Source organism: Carcharhinus amblyrhynchos, chromosome 7 (genome assembly GCF_965287045.1).
Source record: "Carcharhinus amblyrhynchos chromosome 7, sCarAmb.v2.hapA, whole genome shotgun sequence".
NCBI classification, from domain to species: domain Eukaryota; kingdom Metazoa; phylum Chordata; class Chondrichthyes; order Carcharhiniformes; family Carcharhinidae; genus Carcharhinus; species Carcharhinus amblyrhynchos.
In genome coordinates this window covers 53398538-53422688 of record NC_137330.1, presented here as the reverse complement: position 1 = coordinate 53422688, position 24151 = coordinate 53398538, and the positions used below count along the sequence as shown (strand labels likewise).

The 24151-nt window shown below is 38.6% G+C and overlaps 1 protein-coding gene across 2 annotated transcripts in view; it reads right to left on the bottom strand.

The window, feature by feature from the left end:
* Positions 1-1391: 1391 nt before the first annotated feature.
* LOC145344943 (uridine-cytidine kinase-like 1) overlaps positions 1392-24151 on the bottom strand; it is an 81286-nt gene continuing 58526 nt past the window's right edge. For both annotated transcript variants that reach the window (XM_080192315.1, XM_080192314.1), the window contains exons 12-15: positions 23526-23648; positions 16132-16239; positions 13672-13828; positions 1392-3003 (exon numbers count right to left, since the gene is read on the bottom strand). In XM_080192315.1, coding sequence (XP_080048441.1) covers positions 2927-3003; positions 13672-13828; positions 16132-16239; positions 23526-23648 — 465 coding nt within the window. In that variant the 3' untranslated portion in view covers positions 1392-2926. The remainder of the gene's footprint in view (positions 3004-13671; positions 13829-16131; positions 16240-23525; positions 23649-24151) is intronic.

The window sequence follows — 24151 nt, the reverse complement described above, 5'->3', positions numbered from 1 at the left end:
TTTCTACAATAATTGGTCAGAGCAAAGGCTTTTTTGCCTCAGATATTTTAAATGTTTTGCCATAAAACTTAGAATAAATTATTGCACTGGATCTTGTATCACATAGAAAACAGTTCCAGGTCAAAAACAGATACAGCACTGGAAACATTCCTTTGTATTGCAGTATTATCGGTGACAGTCTACCATCTGCATAGCATACAGCAAAATACTTTACTGCGGATGGGATAGCTTTATATAGTGCACATCCACTAATGGCTGAGTAGACCAATCCATGTGAGCCAGGTTCTGCCACCAGTAGGGCTGCCAACCTTTCAGGTTAACCTGAAGACTCAAGAAATGTGTGCAATCTTGGGAGAAAACTCATCGGAACACTAAATAAGATTGCATTTTTTGTCTTTTTTCTTTGAATGTTTCTCTTTACCTGATACAAGAATGTTTAAAATGGGGTAATAGATTGTTTGGTGACAGTCAAACATCATCCAATTGGGTAATGAGTCTTCTTGCTTTCCAAATTGTCACAGAAAAGCTACATGTCACAAGGATGGATGTGTTGGCTGACTAATGGCTGGAGTGTGGAGGCAAGTCACATGATGAAACTTTCAGAATGCATTTAATCACAGTTGGTAACCCTAGCCATAAATGCTACATATAAAGTGGTTATCAGGTGTCATTGTGGGTTGCTTTTCTCTGTATTGCAGTATAAACGTGACCAACAATCACAAAAACATGTCTTAACTTAGTGAGAACAAATGCAAGGGATGAAAAGAAAAAAAAACTTGATGGGATGACTGTTTTTTAAAAAATATGCTAGGAGTTCTTTGTAATATGATTCAGTGGGAAAAACTGCAAGGACACAATGCACAAAACAACAAAATAATGGAGGCCAGAATTCTCCGGCTGTTCACACCCCACTGCTAGTAAGAACAGAGAATTTGGTGCTCAGCCAAATCTCTATTTGTTATAGCGGACTGGAGAATGCCAGCAGGGGGCAAGGTTGGAGAATTCAGCCCATCATTTGCCCAGAAAGTAATTTTGTTACATTCAGAAAATATAATCATGCTTTACCAAAAAGTAATATATTAATGTATTTAAAAGGCACACAGTTCCACGAATGCATCAGTTCCAAGAACCTCAGGCAAAATTTGCTGCATCATGTTAATTTAAAAATGCTTTATGTCAAAATCAGCAAGTAATCTGTCATAATCTGGTCATTTAGTCTTTCTGTTGTAGAACCAGAATTGTTCCCAGCATCTTAAAAGTATAATGTTGTACGGGCTTTCTTTTGGTTACAAGAGTCAGTGCAAGCCTTAATATAATGTTATGATCATCCATCTGTGTTGTGAAGGTCTCCCAATGGGAATGAAAATGAGTAACATCCATTATTCATTCAATACGTTGCACAATTGCAATATAAACTTTATCATATCAAGGAATGTACAGTTAAAACAGCATAGGTTGCATGTTTATGCATATCATGTGCATTGCACGACTTGTGATATTTGAACATTTCCATGTTTAAAAAACTCAAGACATAACAGTTATTGGGAATTTTCAGTTAGTAATTTTAAGAAATGATCTCTTCCTCCATCTGCCACTCAAAACTAAAGCTATTGCTACCTTTTGGATCATAACATCCATACTTAATTTAAACAACAGCATTCCAATACTTCAATAATATTTTAAATTTTAACTGTTAAACAGTTAATATCAAATACTCTCCATAAAATTGACTAAATTCAGGTGTATAAGTTGTATTAGTTCACATGAACATCCAGTTAAGCAATAATAAATTATAGTGCACAACACTTCAGGCCCCATTTATTTTCAAGTGCAGCTGAGTCTTAACAGATTTATATCTATTTCCAACGAATACGAGAACTAAATTTTCTTTAATCAAAATTAGATTGTTAAAAGTGATTAGAAGTCTGATTCTGCAAAATTTAACTAATATGTTAAGTATGCAAGTTAGTTACAGAATGACAGTGGCTGCACATTAAAAGTACTTTACTAGCTGTAATGAACTTTGGCATGTCCCAAGGATGTGAATATCAAAATATAAATGCAAGTTATTTCCTTAATAGTTTAACAATGCAGCGTATAGTTTTGAAGAATCAAGCTCCTTAGTGAGTCTTCCAGTATTTGTATGTTTCCATTTGTTGACAATTTCAAAATTGATTTGTGTCTTAATGTAATCATGAAGAGGGAAACCAATTACACCTGATGATATATGGTTTATCCTTTGATTACAAGCGCTGTGGGAATTGTATATTTTTAAAACTACCATAGTCTTAATAAATAGTTCCCATTCACAATAGCTGACCTTTTAATATGTAAAATTGAAAATGGTTAAATTAAGCAGGAAGGTCAGCTGCTAAAGTGCTTTCTTTGTTACAGAGGCTAACTGATGTATATGATTTGTGTAATTAATCCAAAAAATATGAATTAAATGATTAGTTCCAATCTCTTTTCTTACAAAAAGGTAGGGAACTCTCTTCTTATATTATTTTCATAATGGAGCTAGACCAGTAAAAGGTCGCATTAGGAATAGTCAACATCTTGGGGTAGAGGGATAATGTTCCACCATTATGAGGACTGCCTCTTTGAAGGAGATTCCAAGTGAAGCCTCTGTACCTAAAGACTTAAATATAATTGAAGGTAAACTTGTGAAAATCAGATATATTTCGCAAAAGTGGGCATTCCAAATGTGAATTTTGATCGAACATAAAAAGTCCCATTTTATAATATTGCCTAAATTCACGACAAAGTTGAAAATATTCAAAATAAAGCTTAATTGACAATTTGATGTCAGAAAAAGAATGTTCAGCTTGCTCTTAAATACAGTCAAAATATGTTCCCATACAGCAGATGCAATGTTTTTGCTTCCATGCAAATTTATCTTGGGTCTCTCAGTTATTCAGAACAGCACTCAGTAGTCCATGCCCTCATCACTCTCATACCAATCAGATGGTGCATCGGTGCCAAAGTATCGATCTCCAAAGTTACCTGCATGTTAATAACATTTATTAAATCAATTTTTATTATAAGCCAATAATGACCAATATTCCAATTGCAGTACATTTTTAATAAATTCTTTTATTACACAATTTAGTTAGTTCAAGAACTATACAGATAATACTTTCTATTTTTACTTGCATTTTAATATTTTCAATTAAGAGAATGGTAAAATATTAATGTATATGATTGCACATATAGTCTCCTTAATGTGGAAATTCAGAGCAGGGAGGAGACTAAAAGCTTTAGGAACAGATATTAAGGGGTCTGACCTAAAGCTGGATCAAAGATGCGGTTTCTAATGAGGGCCTTGAAAGGAGAAGTTGGAAAGTCAGAGGGTTTTAGACAAGCAATTCATGGAGTCTAGGTTGAAGCCATAACAGCCACTGGTAGGAAATGCAGGTGGAACACAGGCTGGGGATTGTTCTATAACAAGAAATGGAGTAGACCCAGCCTATATCCCTGGAGTTTGGAAGAATGAGGTGTGACCTAATTGAAACATATAAACTTCAAAGGAACTTGACAAGTGGTTACTCTGGCTGCAAAATTATAACACAGAAGGATCACAGTCTATGACTAAGTGGTTGGCCATTTTGAACTGAGGTGGAAATATTTTCAAAGGTTTGTCAATTTCTGGAATTCTCTAACCCAGAGAGTTGTGGTGTTCATTCAGAGTATATTCAAGACAGATGGTGATTGATACTTGGGTAGAAAGAGACGTGGGAATAGTACTGGAAAGTTGAGTTGAAGTAGATCAGCCACAATCTTCTTGAATGGTAAAGGAGTCTCAAAGGGCTGAACAGCCTACTCCTGCTTCCTCCACTTATGTTATGCCCCCAAATGGTTGTTGTTGAGAGGAAGAAAGTAGATGAGTGGAGGTGACCAAGGATGAATCTTTGGGGCCACCAAAATAATGGTGCAAGAGTAGCAACCATTGGTAGAAATCCAGTAACAATAACTTGTATTTACGTAGCACCCCTAAGTCCTAAGGCAATTCATTGAGACACAAAACTGAGTATGACTCAAGAGGTGAACTAAAGATAGGTGTGGTCTGTGTATATAAAAATTGATGTGTTTTCAGATGATGTGTTGAGGGCAGCCTGTAGATGAGAAATAGGAGGGGCCACAGCTAGAGCCTTGGGAAATGGGAATAGAAGCCATTTTTGACAATTTTCTGGTTACAATCAGATAGATAAGAATGATGATACCAGGCAAGTTCCATCGCACCCAGGTGTGGGTGAAGAAGAAGAGACATTGGGATGAAGATGGTGTGATCAACTGTGTCAAAGGCTGCAGGCAGATTAAAAAAGACAATGATGGCATTGTCCGACCTTGTCACACTCCAATAGGATGTCATTTGTAGCTTTATTATAACTGTTTTAATACTGTGGCAAGGGCAGAAACTTGATTGTTGGGATTCAAATACGAAAGATCTGCACATATTTTGCAGGCAACAGTATGCTTAAGGAATTTGAAGAGCAAGGGGATGTTGGAGAGAGGGCAGTAGTTTGCAGTGACAGAGTCAAAGGCTCATGGCAGATTTGAAGAAACGAACCAAACTGTTAACAGTCAGCTAACATGGGAACCAGGGGTAAGTTGGGTGGTCAGTGGTTTAGCGGCTATGATCAGACAGATAACAGCGGAACTAGGTTAGACAAAAGGGAAGATGTACATAATATATAGTTACCAACAGTTATTAAAGAACAAAGAACTAAAGAACAAAGAACAAAAAAAACAAAAAACAAAGAGCAAAAAAACAAAGAACAAAAAAAACTACAGCATAGGAACAGGCCCTTCGGCCCGCCAAGCCTGCACCAACCATGTTGCCCGACTTAACTAAAACCCCCAACCCTTCCATATCCCTACATTTCCATCCTATTCATGTATTTGTGAAGATGCCCCTTTAAAGTCGCTATCGTATGCACTTCCACTACCTCCCATGGCAGTGAGTTCCAGGCACCCAGCACCTTTGGGTAAAAAATCTGCCTCATACATCTCCTTTAAACTTTGCCCCTCGCATCTTAAACCTATGCCCTCTACTAATTCACTCTTCTACCCTGGGAAAAAGCTTCTGATGATCACTCCATCCATGTCCTTCATAATTTTGTAGATCTCTATCAGGTCACCCCTCAACCTCCTTTGTTCCAGTGACAATGAACTAAGTTTCTCCAATCTCCCCTCATAGCTAATGCCCTCCACACCAGGTAACATTCTGGTAAATCTTTTCTGTACCCTCTCCAAAGCCTCCACATCCTTCTTGTAGAGCGGCGACCAGAATTGAACACCATATTCCAAGTGCAGCTTAATTAAGGTTCTACAAAGCTGCAACATGACTTGCCAATTTTTAAACTCGATGCCCCATTGATGAAGGAAAGCATGCCGTATGCCTTCTTGACCACCTTCCCCACCTGCGTTGCCACTTTCAGTGACCTATGTACCTGTACATCTAGATCCCTCTGCTTATCAATATTCTTAAGGGTTTTGCCATTTCCTGTATATTTCTTATCTGTATTAGACCTTCTAAAATGCATTACCTCAAATTTGTCTGGATTAAACTCCATCTTCCACCTCTCCACCCAAGTCTCCAACTGATCTATGTCCTGCTGTATCCTCTGATGTCCTCATCACTATTCGCAAATCCATCAACCTTTGCATCGTCCACAAACTTACTAATCAAACCAATTACATTTTCCTCCAAATCATTTAAAGTAGGTTAGACAGTTTAGTTTACATCCTTCATATAAGTAGGAACATCTAATCCTATATATCCTGTTCTGTTCTTATCCCTCTTTATTTCCCCTTTCCTTCAAACAGCTATTTAAGCAATTTTTAAATGTTGAGATGCTCTCTGTTTCAATCACCTACTGTCAGTACATTCCACAACTTTAAAAAGCCACCATAAAAAAATTCTTCCTTAAACCTCTCGCATTTAATCTTATATCTATGCTCCCTTGTTCTAGATTCTTCAACAGCTAGAAATACAATGTTTCCAGGCACTTTGTCCAAGTTCCTCAATTTTAAATACCTCCATCAATCACCTGTGAAGGTTCTCTGTTCCAATGAAAGGAACATACATTACCTAAGTCTTTCTTCTTAATATAATTTCCTTATACCACTATAGCATCCTAACAAATCTTCACCAAATCCTCTCCGTTTCCTCAATGTCCTTTCAAATTAGGCTTTTTTTTCTGTCCAATTCTGACACCCCCCCATGACTATCATTAAACCAAAAGTGCTAAAAGTGATGACCGTCAGGTTATCCTTTTATGGAGAATGTGCAATCTTATGTTAGGCAGCATCCTAATTACTGTGCACTGTACTCTCATTCTTGCTTCAACATCCTCCCAATAGCCCGCAAAACTGTACACTTACGTTCTTACCTAAATTTCATTTCAATTCATCGTTCCATCTCAACTTTTGTTTTCTATACTACATCATAAAACTCAGTATTACATTATGTTTTTGTGCGGCCTTACCAATTCAAGTGTTACTTCGCTGCAGGACACCAAACACTTACTCTAAGTATTATAGTTACAGTCCAGTGAATCTCAATAACAGAAAGGATGTAATGACTGGACAATAAATAACCAGTAATGAAAGATCCCAAAATAGAACTCATCAAATTACAATAAATGCTAATTTCCTATCTAATTAAATTAGAAAGTGCAAATATAGAGCTCGAAGAAACAATTTTACCATCAAATGTTTCTTATTTTTATTGCTAATGTTTAATGTCAGAACATACATTTTAATCTGTGCTGTTTTAAATCTACCTTGGTGCACAAGATAAATCTGATCCATAGCAATAATAGCCATTTGACCAGCTTGCAAATAATTGCATTAGGGAGGCAGATAATAAGGACTTCAGTCCCTTGCTTTTATTTTGAACTCTTATTTAACCACCACTGAAGCTAAAAGTCTAATGTACAAAATGTTGCAAAAATAGATAGTAAATAATAAAACACTAAATGTATTGTCAGACTCCAAATCCCAAAATAATTCTCATCTGCCTGACAAGAGTTCTAAGATTAATAAATACACTGCAGGCATTCATATCAGTATGCTGATTAGTTACGTACCAGGAGAATTTTATTAAAGGGCTTTAATAAAGATTTGCTCGAGTCTTCTAAATTGGCAACATTGAGTATCAATTTATGTTATTGCAAATTATGAACTGCTAAAATTCCCCAGTCATTCAAGATTTTGAATACTCCCCACTCCTCCTCTTAAAGGAGAACAGCTTCCCCAGTCTCTCCATATAACTGAGCTCCCTCATTCTGGATATCATCTGGTAAATCTCTTCTTCAGCTCTTTGTAAGGGTTTGACATCCAATCTAAAGCGTGGTTCTCCAAACTGAAAACAATACTCCAGATAAGTTCTAACCAGTGTTTTGTAACACTCAACATAATTTCCCTGCTTTAAATAAAGCCAAAGGTCTCATTTGTTTTTAAACAGCCTTCTTAGCTTGCTCTGTAAACTTAAAATATCTACATATCCCCACCCCCTTTTAAAACTGTATCCTTTAGTGCTTCTGTCCCCTTACTCATCCAACCAAAATTTATCATTTCACACTTCTCTGCATTAAATTTTATCTATGATGTGGAGATGCTGGCAATGGACTGGGCTAAACACAGTAAGAAGACCTGCAGGTTTATTTGGTAGCACGAGCTTTCAGAGCACTGTCCCTTCATCAGGTGAGTGATGTAGGGGGCAGTGTTCCAAATGCTTGTGCTACAAAATAAACCTATTAAATTTTATCTGCTATGCATCAGCTTTTCACCAGAGTTTTACTATTCTCCTCATATTATATTACATTTCCAACTTCTATTTGTAAACCTGAAATTATGCTCTGTAAGCCCAGCTGCAGGTCTTTAATAAATATCAAAAATTAATAAATATCTGAAGTACCAGCCTCTGGGAGCATCACTGTATACTACATTCAAGTCCCACAAACAACTACTACCCACTTTCTGTTGCTTAGCCAATCTCATATCAGTATCATCACTGCTTATCTAATTTCAACGGACTTTTGTTTTTCTAACAAGTTGATAGAAACCATTTGATAGTCCACATTCACAATATTAGCTCCAGCTCAGAATTACAGAACAGTTCATAAAAAATCATAAGAACAAGGAGGAGTAGGCAATTCAGCCCCCTAACACCTGCTCCTCCATTTAATACGATCATGGCTGATCTCATCTTAGTCTCAACTCCGTTTACCTACCTGTTCACCATAACTCTTCAAATCCTAATTAAAAAGTGTCCATCTTTTCCTTAAATTTACTCAATGTCCCAGCATTCACCATCCTCTGGGGTACTGAATTCCACAAACCCATGGCCCTTTGAGTGAAGTAATTTCTCATCTCTGTTTAAAATCTGCTACCTCTTATCTTAAAACTGTTACTCTTGTTCTAGATTGCCCTACATGAGAAAGCATTCTCTCCATGTCGACTGACAATCCACATCATCATCTTGTGCATCTCAATTAGATCTTCTTGTCATTCTTCTAAACTCCACAGAGTATGGGCCTAATCTACCCAATCTCTGAATAAATTTAGTGAACTTCCTCTGAACTGCCTCCAATGCAACTACATCGCTTCTCAAGTGAGAGGACCAAACTGTACAGAATATTCACTGATGCTTTGTACAGTAGCAGCAACACTTCACTATTTTCACATTCTGCTCCTTTAGTAATAAATGCCATGATTTCATTTGCCTTCCTTATTACCTGCAGTACCTACATTCTAGTTTTCTGTAATTTACGCACAAGAACATCCAGATCTCTGTACTCCGAAGCACTGCAAAGTTTCTCTCCATTCAGATAATTTGCCTTTATATTTTTCCTACCAAAATAAATAAAACTCACATTTATCCATGTTAAATCTATCTGCCAAATTTTGATCTTCACTTAACCTATCCATATGTAAATTTATTTCATTATTGCAACTTATTATCCCACCTATTTTAAGGTCATCTGCAAATTTGGCTATGGTAACTACTATTCCTGCAACAAGTCATTAATATGGATTATAAATAGTTGGGGCCCCAAGGACTGAACCCTGTGGCACCCAATTAGTTAAATCTTGCCAACCCGAGAAAGACCCATTTATCCCATCACTCTGCTTTCTGTTGGTTTGCCAATCTTCTATCCAAGCCAATAAATCAACATTAATCCTATGTGAACTAACCTTGTGTATTAGCCTTTTATGTGGCACCTTCTACAGGATCACCATTATCCACCTTGCTTGTTACTACTTTGAAGAACTCAAGCAAATTAGTCAAACATGATTTACTCTTCATTAAACCATGCTGACTCTGATGGGTTGCTTTTTGATTTTCCAAATGTCCTGCTATTACTTCTTTTACCATGGATTCTAACAATTTCCCAACAACTAAACTAAACTAAACAATTGGACTGTAGGTTCCTACATTTTGCTTCCAAATCCCAACCATTCTCCGCATGAAAAAGTATTTCCATGATCTTAAATTGGTGCCCTCTTGTTCTCAATCTTTCCACCAAGGGGGAAAGTTTTCTCTACACTGTACAGCCACCTCATGATTTTGAATACTTTCATCAAGTCTTCTTTCAATCTTCTCTGCTCTGAGGAAAACAGTCCAAACTTCTCCAATCTGCACAACTGAAATTCCACATCCCAGCAACCACTCTCATGAATCTTTTCTGCATTCTCACCAGTTCCTCCACATCCTTCCTAAAGTAGGGCACCCAGGATGAGGCAAAATACACTAGCTAAGGCTGAACCAGAGTTCATAAAGCCTAGGGTAACGCATGCTTCATTAACTGCTCTCTCAACTTGTCCTGCTACCTAAATGACTATGCAACATGCTCACCCAGGACTCTCTGCCACTGGACTGCCTTTAGAATTGTGCCTTTTACTTGATATTGTCTGTGTGTTCTTCCCACTAAATAAATCAATTCACATTTCTCTGCACTGAATTTCACCTGCCACTTGTGTGCCAATTCTACAAATCTAGCTAAGCTGTTCTACTGCAGATACAACACTGCCATCTACTCAGCAATGTGGAAAATTCAGATAGGTCTTGTACGCAAAAAACAGGACAATTCCAACCCAGTCAATTACTACCCCATCAGTCTACTCTCAATCATCAGTAAAATGATGGAAGGGGTCATCATAAGTACCACAAAGCGAGACTTGCTTAGCAATAACCTCCTGTGATGCTCAGTTTGCTTCCACCAGAGCCACTCAGTTCGTAATTTCATTACAGCCTTCATTTAAACATAAGACAAAAAGCTGAACTCCAGAGGTGAGACGAGAGTGGTTGCCCTTGACATCAAGATCACATTTGATGGAGTGTGGCATTAAGGAACACTAGCAAACTGGAGTCAATGGGAATCGAGGGGAAAACTCTCCAGACACTATCCAGGACAAAGCAATGTGCTTGATTGGTGCCCCTTCCACAAACAGTCACTCCCTCAACCACCAACACACAAGGTGCGCTGCTGAAACTCACTAACCCTCCTTACAGAACATAGAACATTACAGCGCAGTACAGGCCCTTTGGCCCTTGATGTTGCGCCGACCAGTGGAACCAATCTAATAACCCTCTAACCTAAACTATTCCAATGTTATCCATATGCCTATCCAATGACCATTTGAATGCCCTTAAAGTTGGCGAGTCCACAACTGCTGCAGGCAGGGCATTCCATGCCCTTACTACCTTCTGAGTAAAGAAGCTACTTCTGACATCCGTCCTATAATTACCACCCCTCAATTTAAAGCTATGCCCCCTCATGTTAGCCATCACCATCCGAGGAAAAAGGCTCTCACTGTCTACCTATCTAACCCTCTGATCATCTTGTATGCCTCAATTAGGTCACCTCTTAACCTTCCTCTTTCTAACGAAAATAACCTCAAGTCCCTCAGCCTTTCCTCATAAGACCTTCCCACCATACCAGGCAACATCCTGGTAAACCTCCTCTGCACCCTTTCCAATGCCTCCACATCTTTCTCATAATGCGGCGACCAGAACTCTACACAATACTTCAAGTGCGGCCACACCAGAGTTTTGTACAGTTGCAACATGACCTCATGGCTCCGAAATTCAATCCCTCTACCAATAAAAGCTAACACACCATACGCCTTCTTAACAACCTTATCAACCTGGGTGCCAGCTTTCAGGGATCTATGCACATGTACACCAAGATCTCTCCGCTCGTCGACACTACCAAGAGTCCTTCCATTAGCCCTATATTCAGTACTCCTGTTACTCTTACCAAAGTGAATCACCTCACACTTTTCCGCATTAAACTCCTTTTGCCACCTCTCAGCCCAGCTCTGCAGCCTACCTACGTCCCTCTACAAACTGTAACATCCATCCTCACTGTCTACAATGCCTCCGACTTTGGTGTCATCAGCAAATTTACTAACCCATCCTTCTACACCCTCATCTAGGTCATTTATAAAAATGACAAACAGCAGTGGCCCCCAAACAGATCCCTGAGGTACACCACTTGTAACTGAACTCCAGGTCGAATATTTCCCGTCAACTACCACCCTGTCTTCTATCAGCTAGCCAATTCCTGATCCAAACTGCTAAATCACCCTCAATCCCATGCATCTGCATTTTCTGCAGTAGCCTACCATGAGGAACCTTATCAAATACTTTGCTAAAATCCATATACACCACGTCAACTGCCTTACCCTTATCCACCTCTTTGGTCACCTTTTCAAAAAACTCGATAAGGTTTGTGAGGCACGACCTACCCTTCACAAAACCGTGTTGACTATCCCTAATCAATTTATTTCTCTCTAGATGATTATAAATCCTATCCCTTATAATTCTTTCCAAAACTTTGCCCACAACAGAAGTAAGGCTCACTGGTCTGTAATTCCCGGGATGGTCTCTACTCCCCTTCTTGAACAAGGGGACAACATTTGCTATCCTCCATTCTTCCAGCACTATACCTGAAGCCAATGACGACATGAGGATCAAAGCCAAAGGCTCTGCAATCTCCTCCCTAGCCTCCCACAGAATCCTAGGGTAAATCCCATCCGGCCCAGGGGATTTATACTCTCAAGAATTGCTAACACCTCCTCCTTATGTACCTCAATCCTGTCTAGTCTAAAAGCCTGTATTCTCAGTATTCTCCTCAACTACATTGACTTTTTCCTGCGTGAATACTGACAAAAAATATTCATTTAGTGCCTCTCCTATCTCTTCAGGCTCCAAGCACAACTTCCCACTACTGTCTCTGACTGGCCGTAATCTTGCCCTAACCAATCTTTTATTCTTGACATACCTATAGAAAGCTTTAAGGTTCTCCTTGATCCTATCCGCCAAAGTCTTCTCATGTCCTCTTCTAGCTCTTCTTAACTCTCTCTTTAACTCCTTCCTGGCTAATTTGTAACTCTCCAGTGCCCTAACTGAGCCTTCATGTCTCATCTTTACATAAGCCTCCTTCTTCCTCTTCACCAGAGATTCAACTTCCTTAGTACACCACGTTTCCCTCGCTCAACCACTTCCTCCCTGCCTGACAGGTACATACTTATCAAGGACTCGCAGTAGCTGCTCCTTGAATAAGCTCCACATTTCAGTTGTTCCCAGCCCCTGCAATTTCCTATTCCAACCTATGTATCCTAAATTACCTTTCCCCCAGCTATAACTTCTGCCCTTCGGTATATACCTATCCCTTTCCATCAGTAAGGTAAACGTAACCGAACTGTGGTCACTATCACCAAAGTGCTCACCTACCTCCAAGTCTAACACCTGGTCTGGTTCATTACCCAGTACCAAATCCAATGTAGCCTCACCTCTTGTTGGCCTACTGTGTCAGGAAACCTTCCGGCACACATTGGACAAAAACTGACCCCTCTAACGTGCTTGAACTATAGCTTTTCCAATCGATATTTGTAAAGTTAAAGTCCCCCATAACAACTACCCTGTTACTTTCGCTCCTATCCAGGATCATCTTTGCAATCCTTTCCTCTACATCTCTGGAACTTTTTGGAGGCCTGTAAAATACTCTCAGCAGGGTGACCTCTCCTTTCCTGTTTCTAATCTCAGCCCATACTACCTCAATAGACAGGTTCACATCAAACGTCCAGTAGAATACTAATTGTTAGGCAGCATTTTTCAATCCCACAACCTCTACCATCCAGAAGGACAAGAACAACAGATATATGGGAATACCACCACCTGGAAGTTCCCCTCCAAGCCACAGAGAATCATGATTTGGAAATATATTGCTGTTCCTTTACTGTCATTGGGTCAAAAATTCTGGAACTCCCTCCCTACACCACATGGATTACAGCAGTTCAAGAACATAGCTCATCACCACCTCCTCCAGGACATTAAGTGGTGGGCAATAAATGCTGGCCTAGCCAGCAACACCCACATTCTGCATTAAAAAATTAACTCTAAATTGCCTTGGGCTGCATATTGACAATTCACTATATGATTCTGTTGAAATGGTATTTTTTTAATAACCTCCATACTAATAACCAACCTTTCTGCTCCCCTCATACCTACAAAAAAAAGAGGCACGTTTACTACCGTGTAACACTACATCGAGTTACCCAGAGACTTGTAATTTACTGTGAGTCAAACAGTTAATGGATATGAAGGGTAGGGGAATAAAAAGGCTGTCTGGTTACATTTTAATTCATATATAACCATACCTATTCCAGGAATAATGTGAAATTCATCATTTACTTTCTTGTCTACAGCGGTGGTAATGATGTTAACCTTAGGAAAAGCATAAGCCACCGAATGCACTCCCATTTCAGCCATCAGCAATGAGAGCAGGAATATTTTATCTTCTTGCACATCGTGATCCTAAAATAAATCAGACAAATTTTAAGAAGCGGTGTAATTTTCATGATCCTCAACATTAAGTTTGGTGTCAAACTGGAAATAACATATTTTGACAAATGTATTAGTACATATTTAGAATCAGAGTGCAGAAAAGGCCCTTCGGCTCATCTAGTCCAAATCGACACATTAGAAACACCTGAATTCCCACCTGATCCCATTTTGCCAGCATTTAAACTAAAACGATTTCAGAAAATTGCCATAGATACTGCTCAAAGTAATGGGTATCATGCAATTAAATTAATGGGGATCATAGAAGTAGTAATATAACTCAAATAAATGAACCGTACAAGATTTTCATTGAACTACTTTACTCCTAATGGAACTAGACCCAAAAATATCAATGCTTCATTACAAAACACAAGATTTTATCCAATATATCAGATTTACCAGATATCAAATTCTGATGATTTAGTTCTGAATCCTTTGCTTAGAATAGGATACTAAACAGAGATCAGGCAAGATAGTATTTACATTGTTCATGAAGTGATAATGATCTAGCATGACAATCAGGCACAACAGCAGCAATTCTCCCATCCCACTGTGCAGCTTTTGCCCCACCAGCACAGGGCAGTGCCAAAGGGGCAGGGCATAATAGAGGCAGGGCCCATGGCCACTCTGCATCTGGGCTGAGGAGTTGGGGGGAAATGCTGAAAAATCTCCGATGAAGTGTCATCTAGACTCAAAACTTTGGCTCTATTCTTTGTCCACAGATGCTGCAGACCTGCTGAGACTTTACAGTATTTTCTGTTTTTGTTTCAGATTGCAGCATCAGCAATATTTTGATATCAACTATATTTCTTGCTGGGAGAGACTGTATAGTGTTACATGTCTACACATTAAATTTTACAATCCAAAATCAAGAATTTATTTCCCTATTGTGATGTTAGTGTACTCTTGGTATTTTTTTAAAATCATGATCTCTGCAGCTCTCACAGTCAATGTTTCTCAGCTCACAGCCTTAGCTGTGTTTACTCTGGGATTAGTTTTACAATCCTGCATTTTTAGGAGGATGGTCATGTGTTTTTGGACAGGCTTTTTTTCCCAGTGAGTTTAACTTCATTTTCAGCACTGAGCTGCAGTTGGGTTTATAAAGGAATAGCAAACTGAAAGTTTCTCTCTCTACTTTATTTAGAAATTCTGCTGGTGACCATAAAGCAAGGGTCTGATTTCCTGAAGGAAAAAATCTGCTATTAGTAATTTACCTAAAGTCCCTGATGTTCTGATAAGCTGTTCTGATTTCAAGCTGCTCTGAGTGTACCAAGATTAGAGTTTTCAATTCTCCAACCAAGGGACTCAATTTCCAATATAATGTGAGCTATGTTAAACCTATGAAAAGGGTTTATCATCTATGGGATTGAGTTGATTGGAACACTGTAGATACCTTTGTTAAGGGTTATATATTATCAGGATTGTTTCTTGTCTGTAATTGATAATATTTCTTGCTAATTTTCTTACTATGCATGTTAACTATATTCTTAAATAAACTTTGTTTGATAAAAGCTCCCTGGTGGATCACTTGAATCATACCTAGCCAAATTCAAGATGCAAAACTTATGATCCAGGCAGGCTCCATAGAACACTTTGGAGTTTCTGACCTGAACTATAACACTTTCAAGTTAAAGTAACTTGTTCGTTCTCAATTAGACAGTTTAGCTCAATAAACTATCAGCATCTGACAAGAGTTTGTACTTATCTCATGCATTCAATATTTCTTTTGTCTCAGTGGGCCACGAGATTGAAATCAGGCATGTTTCCCTAATCATGACCCCATGAATAAAACTGAATGTATTTAAAACACAAATATTTTGTAATGAGTTATTGAAGATGTTTAATAATTCATATTAATAAAACTGTCATCAACCTTAAATGGTTTAAAAATATACGTACACTTTGATTGGGCACAGAGGAAGCACATAATCCCACAGTCAATGATGTGTGCAATCTGTACATTCCTCAGTTTATGCACCCTTGCTTTACCAGCATATTATTTTAGTCACTCTGGTAGGAAAAACACCAGATGAAAACCAGTGAAATGTGGTGACCCTGCGTGTAGGCAAAAGTTAACAAAATGTCTTATGGACTGCACTCAGAATCCTGATGGGCCGCAGGTTGCCCATCAATGCTTTAAAGCATGTTGTTGCACGCTGCTCCCTTACAACAAGATCTCTCTCACAGGCAGACTACTTACCAACCAGAAACTGTAATTCAAACATGTAAAGATTCAGCTGAGTAAAAGGCCCCTTTTTAAAGAACTGATTACTCACCAGGAGGACTCGAACTGCCATCATTGCAGCAGCTCCTGTTGACACTGTACTGTCCATTAGAATGACATAATCCTCACTGATATCCTTAGGTAATCGAAGGTAATGTAGCTATGCAAAAGATAGATAATTTAATCAATCCAACCCACCAAAAAAGTCAATTTCCATTTTTATTATTTTGAAAATTGCAGGTTAATTTAGTTGCATAGCAGATGTAAGATTATTAGACAACTAACCAGAATACTAATTGTTACTTGTCATTACATTACTTGAGTGTTGCTGAAAGGAGAGACTGTCTAACCTTTTCATCTTGCACTCATCAGAGCAGACGTTAGAATGCCAAAATTCAAAGGGAGCATCAACTTATTGCATGAGATAGGAATGCTGATTGGTTGGCAAATCACCTCTGATGGATCAACGCCTTGCCATGCACCAGGAAGCTAACAGTACAAATTATAACTTCCTTTGAATTTTGGTATGCTTGAATCCGTCCTGATGAGTGCAAGACAAAATGCTTTGACAGCATGACCATTTTTCAGCATACTAATTGTTAAAATCTAACTTAATTATGAGAAATTAACTTGATTAAGCACTGGTAGTATAATGAAGTGGGAAAACTTAAAAGTATGGCACAGTGTAGAAAAGATGCCAAGGTAGACGGATTCTGGGAGTTTGTGTCAAGCTTTCCAGTTTACTGCACCAAAATGTTTACATCTTGAAGTCTGTGAGAAACTGCTCGTGCACAAATGGAATGTAGATGTCTCTCTCCGAGATAAAGCAACACAGAATGTAAATGCCTTGTGAAGGGCATACGTAATTATGAAAAGCTTGACCACTATTTTGGTGATGATGACTGAAGAGGGGGAAGGTTTCAATGGATAAAAGCCAGGATAAAGAAAAAGATCTCTGTATCAGATTCACACGGTGGAGAGATCTACAGTACAAGAAAAGAACAATCAAGACAAGCGACAATGGAGAAGGAAAGAGAAATAGGTAAGTAGAGCCCCAAGACCAAAGGCTACAAGAAGATAAGTCATTACGCACTCCTCATCGAGTCACAGTGCAGCAAGTATAAAGCTTGTGTTAGATTGTAACTCACTGCCTAAGTTTATTACTACAGTTTATCTGAAAACTTAAACTTGCTCAGACTTTATCTCACTAAAGTAGTCCCATGATTGAACTTCTTGCCAATCCACTCCCATAAAGATTAGTGGGTTTTTCAGCCAGGCTGATGCCAACAATGGCACCCTAGATGGGACTGGCTGTTGTGAACATCTTTAAGGAGAAACTCAGAGACTCCAGATTGCAAGTTTAGCCAGCACTCTTCTCAGGAAAGAAAATCTTTGGGGAGTGTAGTGACTTTGGCAGACAAACAGTGGTCAAAGGCACTTACACTGCAATAAATAAAGTTATGTTATCCAAAAGATCAAACAGGTCTTTAAGCAGGAAATGCAGCTTATTCAAGATAGGATAAGCAGGAAAAAGTTTAAAAAAGTGATATGGTGAGATAATCTTGCTTATTGTGTTCATTTTTACACTCAGATTAACTGGAGAGAGCCAATGGGTTTGAGATTTGGAACTGTGCAACAAATGTGTAGCCAAGTAACAACGCATCTCTAACCTGAACACTAGTGCATGATTGAAACTCAGGAAGCTAGAAACCAGCTGAAACAGAGAAAAAGAGGAGGATTACTTAACAAACAGGATCAGAATACCAAAACAAGCTGTTGAGGGGACAGTTCAAAAGGAGAAAATAAAAACGTCATCTTCTGTGCTGAGAAAAATTTAAGATTGTGCACGACAAATGGTAATAAGGAAAGAGAAAAAAGTTTAAAGCCCACCATAATTACAACTGCTGGAAGGAAAGATTAAGTGTGGGATTTTCCAGTCACACACTCTACAAAGCCAGAAATTCCCGTCCGAGGACAATGGACCTATGCATGGTTCACCTTGCCCAGCGCGATTCCCATGGTGGACAGGATGGGAAAATTCTGCCCCAAGTGTTACCTCTATTTCAAGGTAATGGCAACTAGAGCTTGTTTTCATAATATGTGTGCAAATGCACATGAAAATTGGTTCATATCTGTGCTTTTATCTGCAGAGCTAAAAGTCATTATTATCCCTTTGTTATCTGGCCTTTAATGTTGGTGGTACAAGTTTGTACTCGTTCTATCTCTACAGGTGTAAGTTTTGGGCAGAATTTGGGTTATGTTTTACATTGTGAACTTGTTGATGCAGAGCTCCTTGGGCTACGATATTGAATCCTGTAACGGTTTATGAGTTCCAATATTTTAATGCTGTGTGTAAGTATAAATGGGAGCCTGTTCATTTCCCTTATATAATTAAGTTTCAAATTAAAGTTGGTTTGCGTGTCATTCTTTTTGAAAATTAATTTTTGCAACTGTGGAAAAGGGACGGTCTTGTCAGAGATGAGCTCCAGCCTTGAAAATGTTTGACAGAAATCCAATTTGAACCGTTCAAAATATTTTACCTTAATTTGAATAGTGTTTTTAAAAACTACAATCCCTTTGCAGGTTAAAGGTGTTGTGGTAAGTAGCAAACTTCAAAACTGTTTTAAAGGAATGTGGGCAAAAGGAAGTTTAAAAAAAGAACTTACGAAAAAAGTTTCAATTAAAGTTTTGTTCTTTGATTGGGTAAGTTTTAAAAAGTTACCCAAAGTGGCGCAATTACATGCAGGTTTCATTCCTTGAAAACAAGCAGAAAAACTAACCCTTCCTGCTGATGGCTGCTTTTCAAAAAAGTCACCACAGCTTTTGTATTGCTGAATATAGACTTTTGGACATCATCAAATTTTAAGTTTGTAAATCAACTGAGATATTAACCCATTGAGTCCTTGGGCTGAGCTACAATAGATTTTTGCTTCTTGTGTTTAAAAGAAAGATTTCTAGGATCACATGAATCCTTTTGCAGTTTAAAGACATGCCTTACTAATTAAGTACCAAATGCGAAAACTATTTTAACTGGTGCCACCACAAGAAATTTAAAGACATCAACTGTCATAGCATAGTCACGATATGGACATAGAAAATAGGTGGAGTAGGCCATTCGGCCCTTCAAGCCTAGACCACCAGTCAGTATGATCATGGCTGATCATGCACTTTCAATATCCCACTCCTGCTTTCTCTCCATACCCCTTGATCCCTTTAGCCACAAGGGCCACCATCCAGCTCCCTCTTGAACATATCTAATAAACTGGCCCCAACAGCTTCCTGTGGTAGTGAATTCCACAGGTTCACAACTCTGAGTGACGAAGCTCTTTCTCATCTCAGTCCTGAATAGCTTACCCCTTATTCTTACACTGTGACCCCCATATTCTAGACTTCTCCAATGTCAGGAACATTCTTCTTGCATCTAGCCTATCCAGTCCCATCAGGATTTTATATATTTCTATGAGATCCTCTCGCATTCTGCTAAATTCCAGTGAGTACAAACCCAATTGATCAGTCTCTCTTCATATGTCAGTCCTGCCAATGCGGGAATCAGTCTGGTGAAACTTCGCTGGACTCCGTCAAAAGCAAGAACGTCCTTCCTCAAACCATGAGACCAAAACTGCACAGAATACTCAAGGTGTGGTTTCACCAAGGCCCCCTTTTAACTGCAGCAAGACATCCCTAATCCTATACTCAAATCCTCTTGCTATGGCCAACATGCCATTAGCTTTCCTAACTGCCTGCTGTACCTGCATGCCAACCTTCAGCGACTGTTCCACCATGACACCCAGGTCACGCTGCACTTCCACTTTTTCCAAACTGCCACCATGCTAATATTAATCTTCCTTCCTGTTTTTGCCACCAAGTGGATGACCTCATATTTATCCACATTATACTGCGTTTGCCAAGTATTTGCCCACTCAGTCAGCCTGGCCCAGTCACCCTGTAGCCTCTTAGCATCCTCCTCACAGCACACACTGCCGCTCAGCTTAGTATCATCTGCAAATTTGGAGACGTTGCATTCAATTCCTTTGCCAAATCATTAATGTACATCGTGAACAGCTGGGATTTCAGCAGTGAGCCCTGCGGTACCCCACTAGTCACTGCCTGTCATTCTGAAAAGGACTAGTTTATTCCTACTCTCTGCTTCCTTCCTGCTTGCCAACCAGTTTTCTATCCACATCAACACATTACCCCCAAAACCATGAACTTTAATTTTGCTCACTAATCTCACATGGAACCTTGTCAGATGCCTTTTGAAAATCCAGAATCCCAATATCCACTCTATTGGTCAAGTCCTCAAAAAGCTCCAGATTTGTCATGTATGATTTTCCTTTAGCGAATCCATACTGACTTGGACTGATCCTGTCACCACTTTCCAAATGCTCAGTTATTACATACATCCTTAATAATTGACTTCAGCATTTGCCCCACCATCGATGTCAGGCTAACCAGTCTGTAATTCCATGTTTTCTCTCTCCCTCCTTTTTCAAAAAGTGAAGTTACATTAGCCACCCTCCCATCCACTGGAACTCTTCCAGAGTCTACAGAATGCTGGAAAATGATCACCAATGGTCCACCATTTCTAATGCTACTTCCTTAAGTACTCTGGGATGCAAAGCATCAGGCCCTGGGAATTTATCAGGTTTTAATCCCAGCAATTTCTCCAATAAAATTTCCTGACTAATAAGGATTTTGTTCAGTTCCTTCTTCATGCTAGATCCTCTGTCCCCTAGTATTTCTGAAAGGTTATTTGTGTCCTCCTTAGTGAAGACAGATCCAAAGTATTTGTTCAGCTGGTCTGCTATCTCTGCTGCCTATTATAAATTCACCTGATTCTGAGCCTTTCAAAGTATTAGTATTAACTCATTCAGACTTTTTGACAATTGCTTGGCTCCAGTTTGCTGTTAATTTCCACATAACATTTGCAAGCACTTCTGTCTCTGATAAAGATATACTATTTGGAACCACTGGCCATGAGCACGATGGTTTCCAAAATTGGAACTGATAAAATAAATTGGTATGAGCTGCCAGTCCAAGTACTCAGAAGGGAAATTCAGCTGATGTTTGGGAGTGATGGCCACATTTTGACTTTCAGAAAGGCGATTGATGGAGCGACAATCTAGGTGTTTTCTGAGTATTGTGAAAGTAAGTTTACTCTGGAGAGGAATAAATCGAACACCAAGAAAACCTATCAACCCAACAAAATTATTTGAATTTGGGATAACTTTGAAATTATAAAATGACAGGCACAACATGCCAGGTTAACAAAATATAATCTAAAATAAAGAACCAACATGCAAAATTTGCTAATCATGGAATCAAATGAATTTGTCGGATTTAAGTTTAAAAATCTGAACATGTTGTATTTGATAGTAAAGGTTTTCCAGAGCCCACAACATAACAACAGAAGAACTAGCAGCAGGCAATTCAGCCCCTTGAGTCTGCTCTGTCATTCAATATGAATGATTTAGGGTGGAATTAGAATGTATAATAAGTAACAGAATGTACAAATTTGAGTGAGAGGGTGGGATACAGAAACAGGAAAGGGCATGCCATGTAACAGAAGATGCAGTGTCTCACCTTGGGTGTAATTCAATGGAACATCTCAATCTGGCACTGATGTACTTTCTAGTAAAAGGAACACAATGATATATCAAGCAAATTGATAGCTTGAAGATATCTGTGTCCTTATGAGTCTAAGAGAACTGAATTTGAGAGTCAGGCACCACCAAAAACATAGGAACCATGTCAGGGGAAGAGAAACAAAGGTCACAAGGCAGATTCCTTTTCATTTTTGGGCAAGATCAATTTGAAAGTCAAGAATGTGTGGCAGGTGGGAGTGCAGATGTGATTTGCTACGTGAAGCAATTAACATGTGGAAATGCATGGCAATTTTACACTGAAGAATGGGTTACAGACTTGCACAACTACTTGACAAACAACATGAAATTAAATGGTTCATATTGTCAGTAGAATGGGACATTTAAAATCATCAAGCAACCAACACATACTCCATAGAAGAAAATGCTTTAAAAACAATCAGGATAGAATTAAACACACAAATAGTGGCCAAACTGAATAAAATTTAAGAAAAAAGGGATTTTTAAAAATAGGACAATTAAGGGGAAGGTGGATACAGGAGAAGGGAGAGCTTGAGAATTGTTTAAATCCATGCATAATTGGTCAGTTGTATGCATTTATATGCTAATAACTTAGAATTAGCAGCATTCTTGCAAAAAGATAAGGGAGATTATTGAATGAGATGATCTATAGGTGGGGAGTACTAATCTATAACCATGTTATAAGTAGCTCGGTAATGCAGAAATCAATTATGAGAAGTTGGTGAGGATAACAGGAAACAGAGAGAAGGCATTAATGGGGCTTTTTCAGATTGGCAGGATGTACTGAGTAATGTACCACAGGGTTCAGTGCTGGAACCTCAACATTTTGCAATTTGTTGAAATGACCTGGATGAAGGTACCAAAGGTATGGTTAATACATTTATTGATGACACAAATATAGGTAGGAAAGTAAATTATGAGGACATAAGGAGGCTACAAAAAAAAAATAGATTGAGCATGCAAAAATCTGGCAAATGGAATATAAAGTGGGCAAACGCGAATGTTTCCAAACTCCACTCTTGAAGAAACACCTTGGAATATTCTTCCAAACAATGCTTTTCTCAAATGCCTTCACAAAGGATCCACATCCAGGATTTCACTCTCTCCTTTCAGTATTCCTCTGCGCTGGCTGACCATGGGCGTTCAAACTTCCACAAATGTCTCAGGTACACCGCCATGTCAATAGATTCCTGAGCAATAACCACTGACTCTGTGCCGCAAACACTCAATATGGTGGCTCACACAGGAACCATTTGGACAAAGCACTAGAAAGTTATTGGAACTATACCCTGGCATGAACTAACGCATGAAAGAAAGAAACTTAAGGCAGGAAGGAAAGTGAAGCAAAATAAGCTGTTTAACCTTCTATGGTGAAGCATCTTCTATTTCTCTTCCCCACGAAAATTCAGGCCAATTGTATTAAATGCACCAGAACTTAATGCTATTGGACTACTTTCCAAGAGTACTCAACTTCTATAACGTCTAGGAATGCAAAAACTAACTGGAAAAGATTTACAATTATAGGCTTAATGATTTGGTAGAACCATCAGGGGTGCTGCCAATTTTACAAAAGCACTAAGCAATCAACTTATATAAACACATTCAACATTAATTATTTCTCAAAACCATTGACTTACTGGTAGCTCCATTACAGACTGGTGATCAATTAAGAAAACATTGTTTACCATGTGACTGACTTTAAGCAATTAACTAGGCTAATATTTCAGATAAAACAGATTATAAACTAATCCACGAGACAATTGTCACAAGCTTAATTAAACTAGATTCCCCAGCATTACTTAATTAACAGTATATTACGTACCTCAGGCTCCCCGGTGTCATGGTTAGTCTGAATAAGAATTTTTCCTAGTCTAATATCCTTGCACACTGCTGTTAGTGCCTGCTCCATCGTTTCACCAGCACGAAGAATGGAGACTCCTGTTATCTAAAGAATGGGGAATAATTCATTTAATTGCAATATGGAACTTACAGGTAAAATTGCTGCACAAAATTAGCAATTTATCTTATTTTTCTATTAATTTCATCTAAAAAGGCAGAGTTTTGCTAGGATACTTCCTCATGGGTACGAACAGTTCACAATCTAATCATATTTTAATCCAGTATTCACACACATCACTTTACAAAGCCACTGGACAAGTGCTCAGTAAAAGGAACTTTTACCATGTTTCTCTCTCTAGCCGAAATATATGAGGGTGATTTTCTTGCATAATGATCAGCTAACTCGCCATTCATGAGTAATTCAAACTAGGGAGCTTTTAAGTCTGTGGCTTGTGACTTAACCTTTATCCACTAGGCCATCAACAAGTCAATCAGCTAACAGGGATGCAATAGTTACTTACGTACAGCAAAGGCATGCAACAATCACATTTAAACTATTTTATTTCTAACAATTATTTCAAATTTCTAAACTTTAAAATTGCCTTTAAA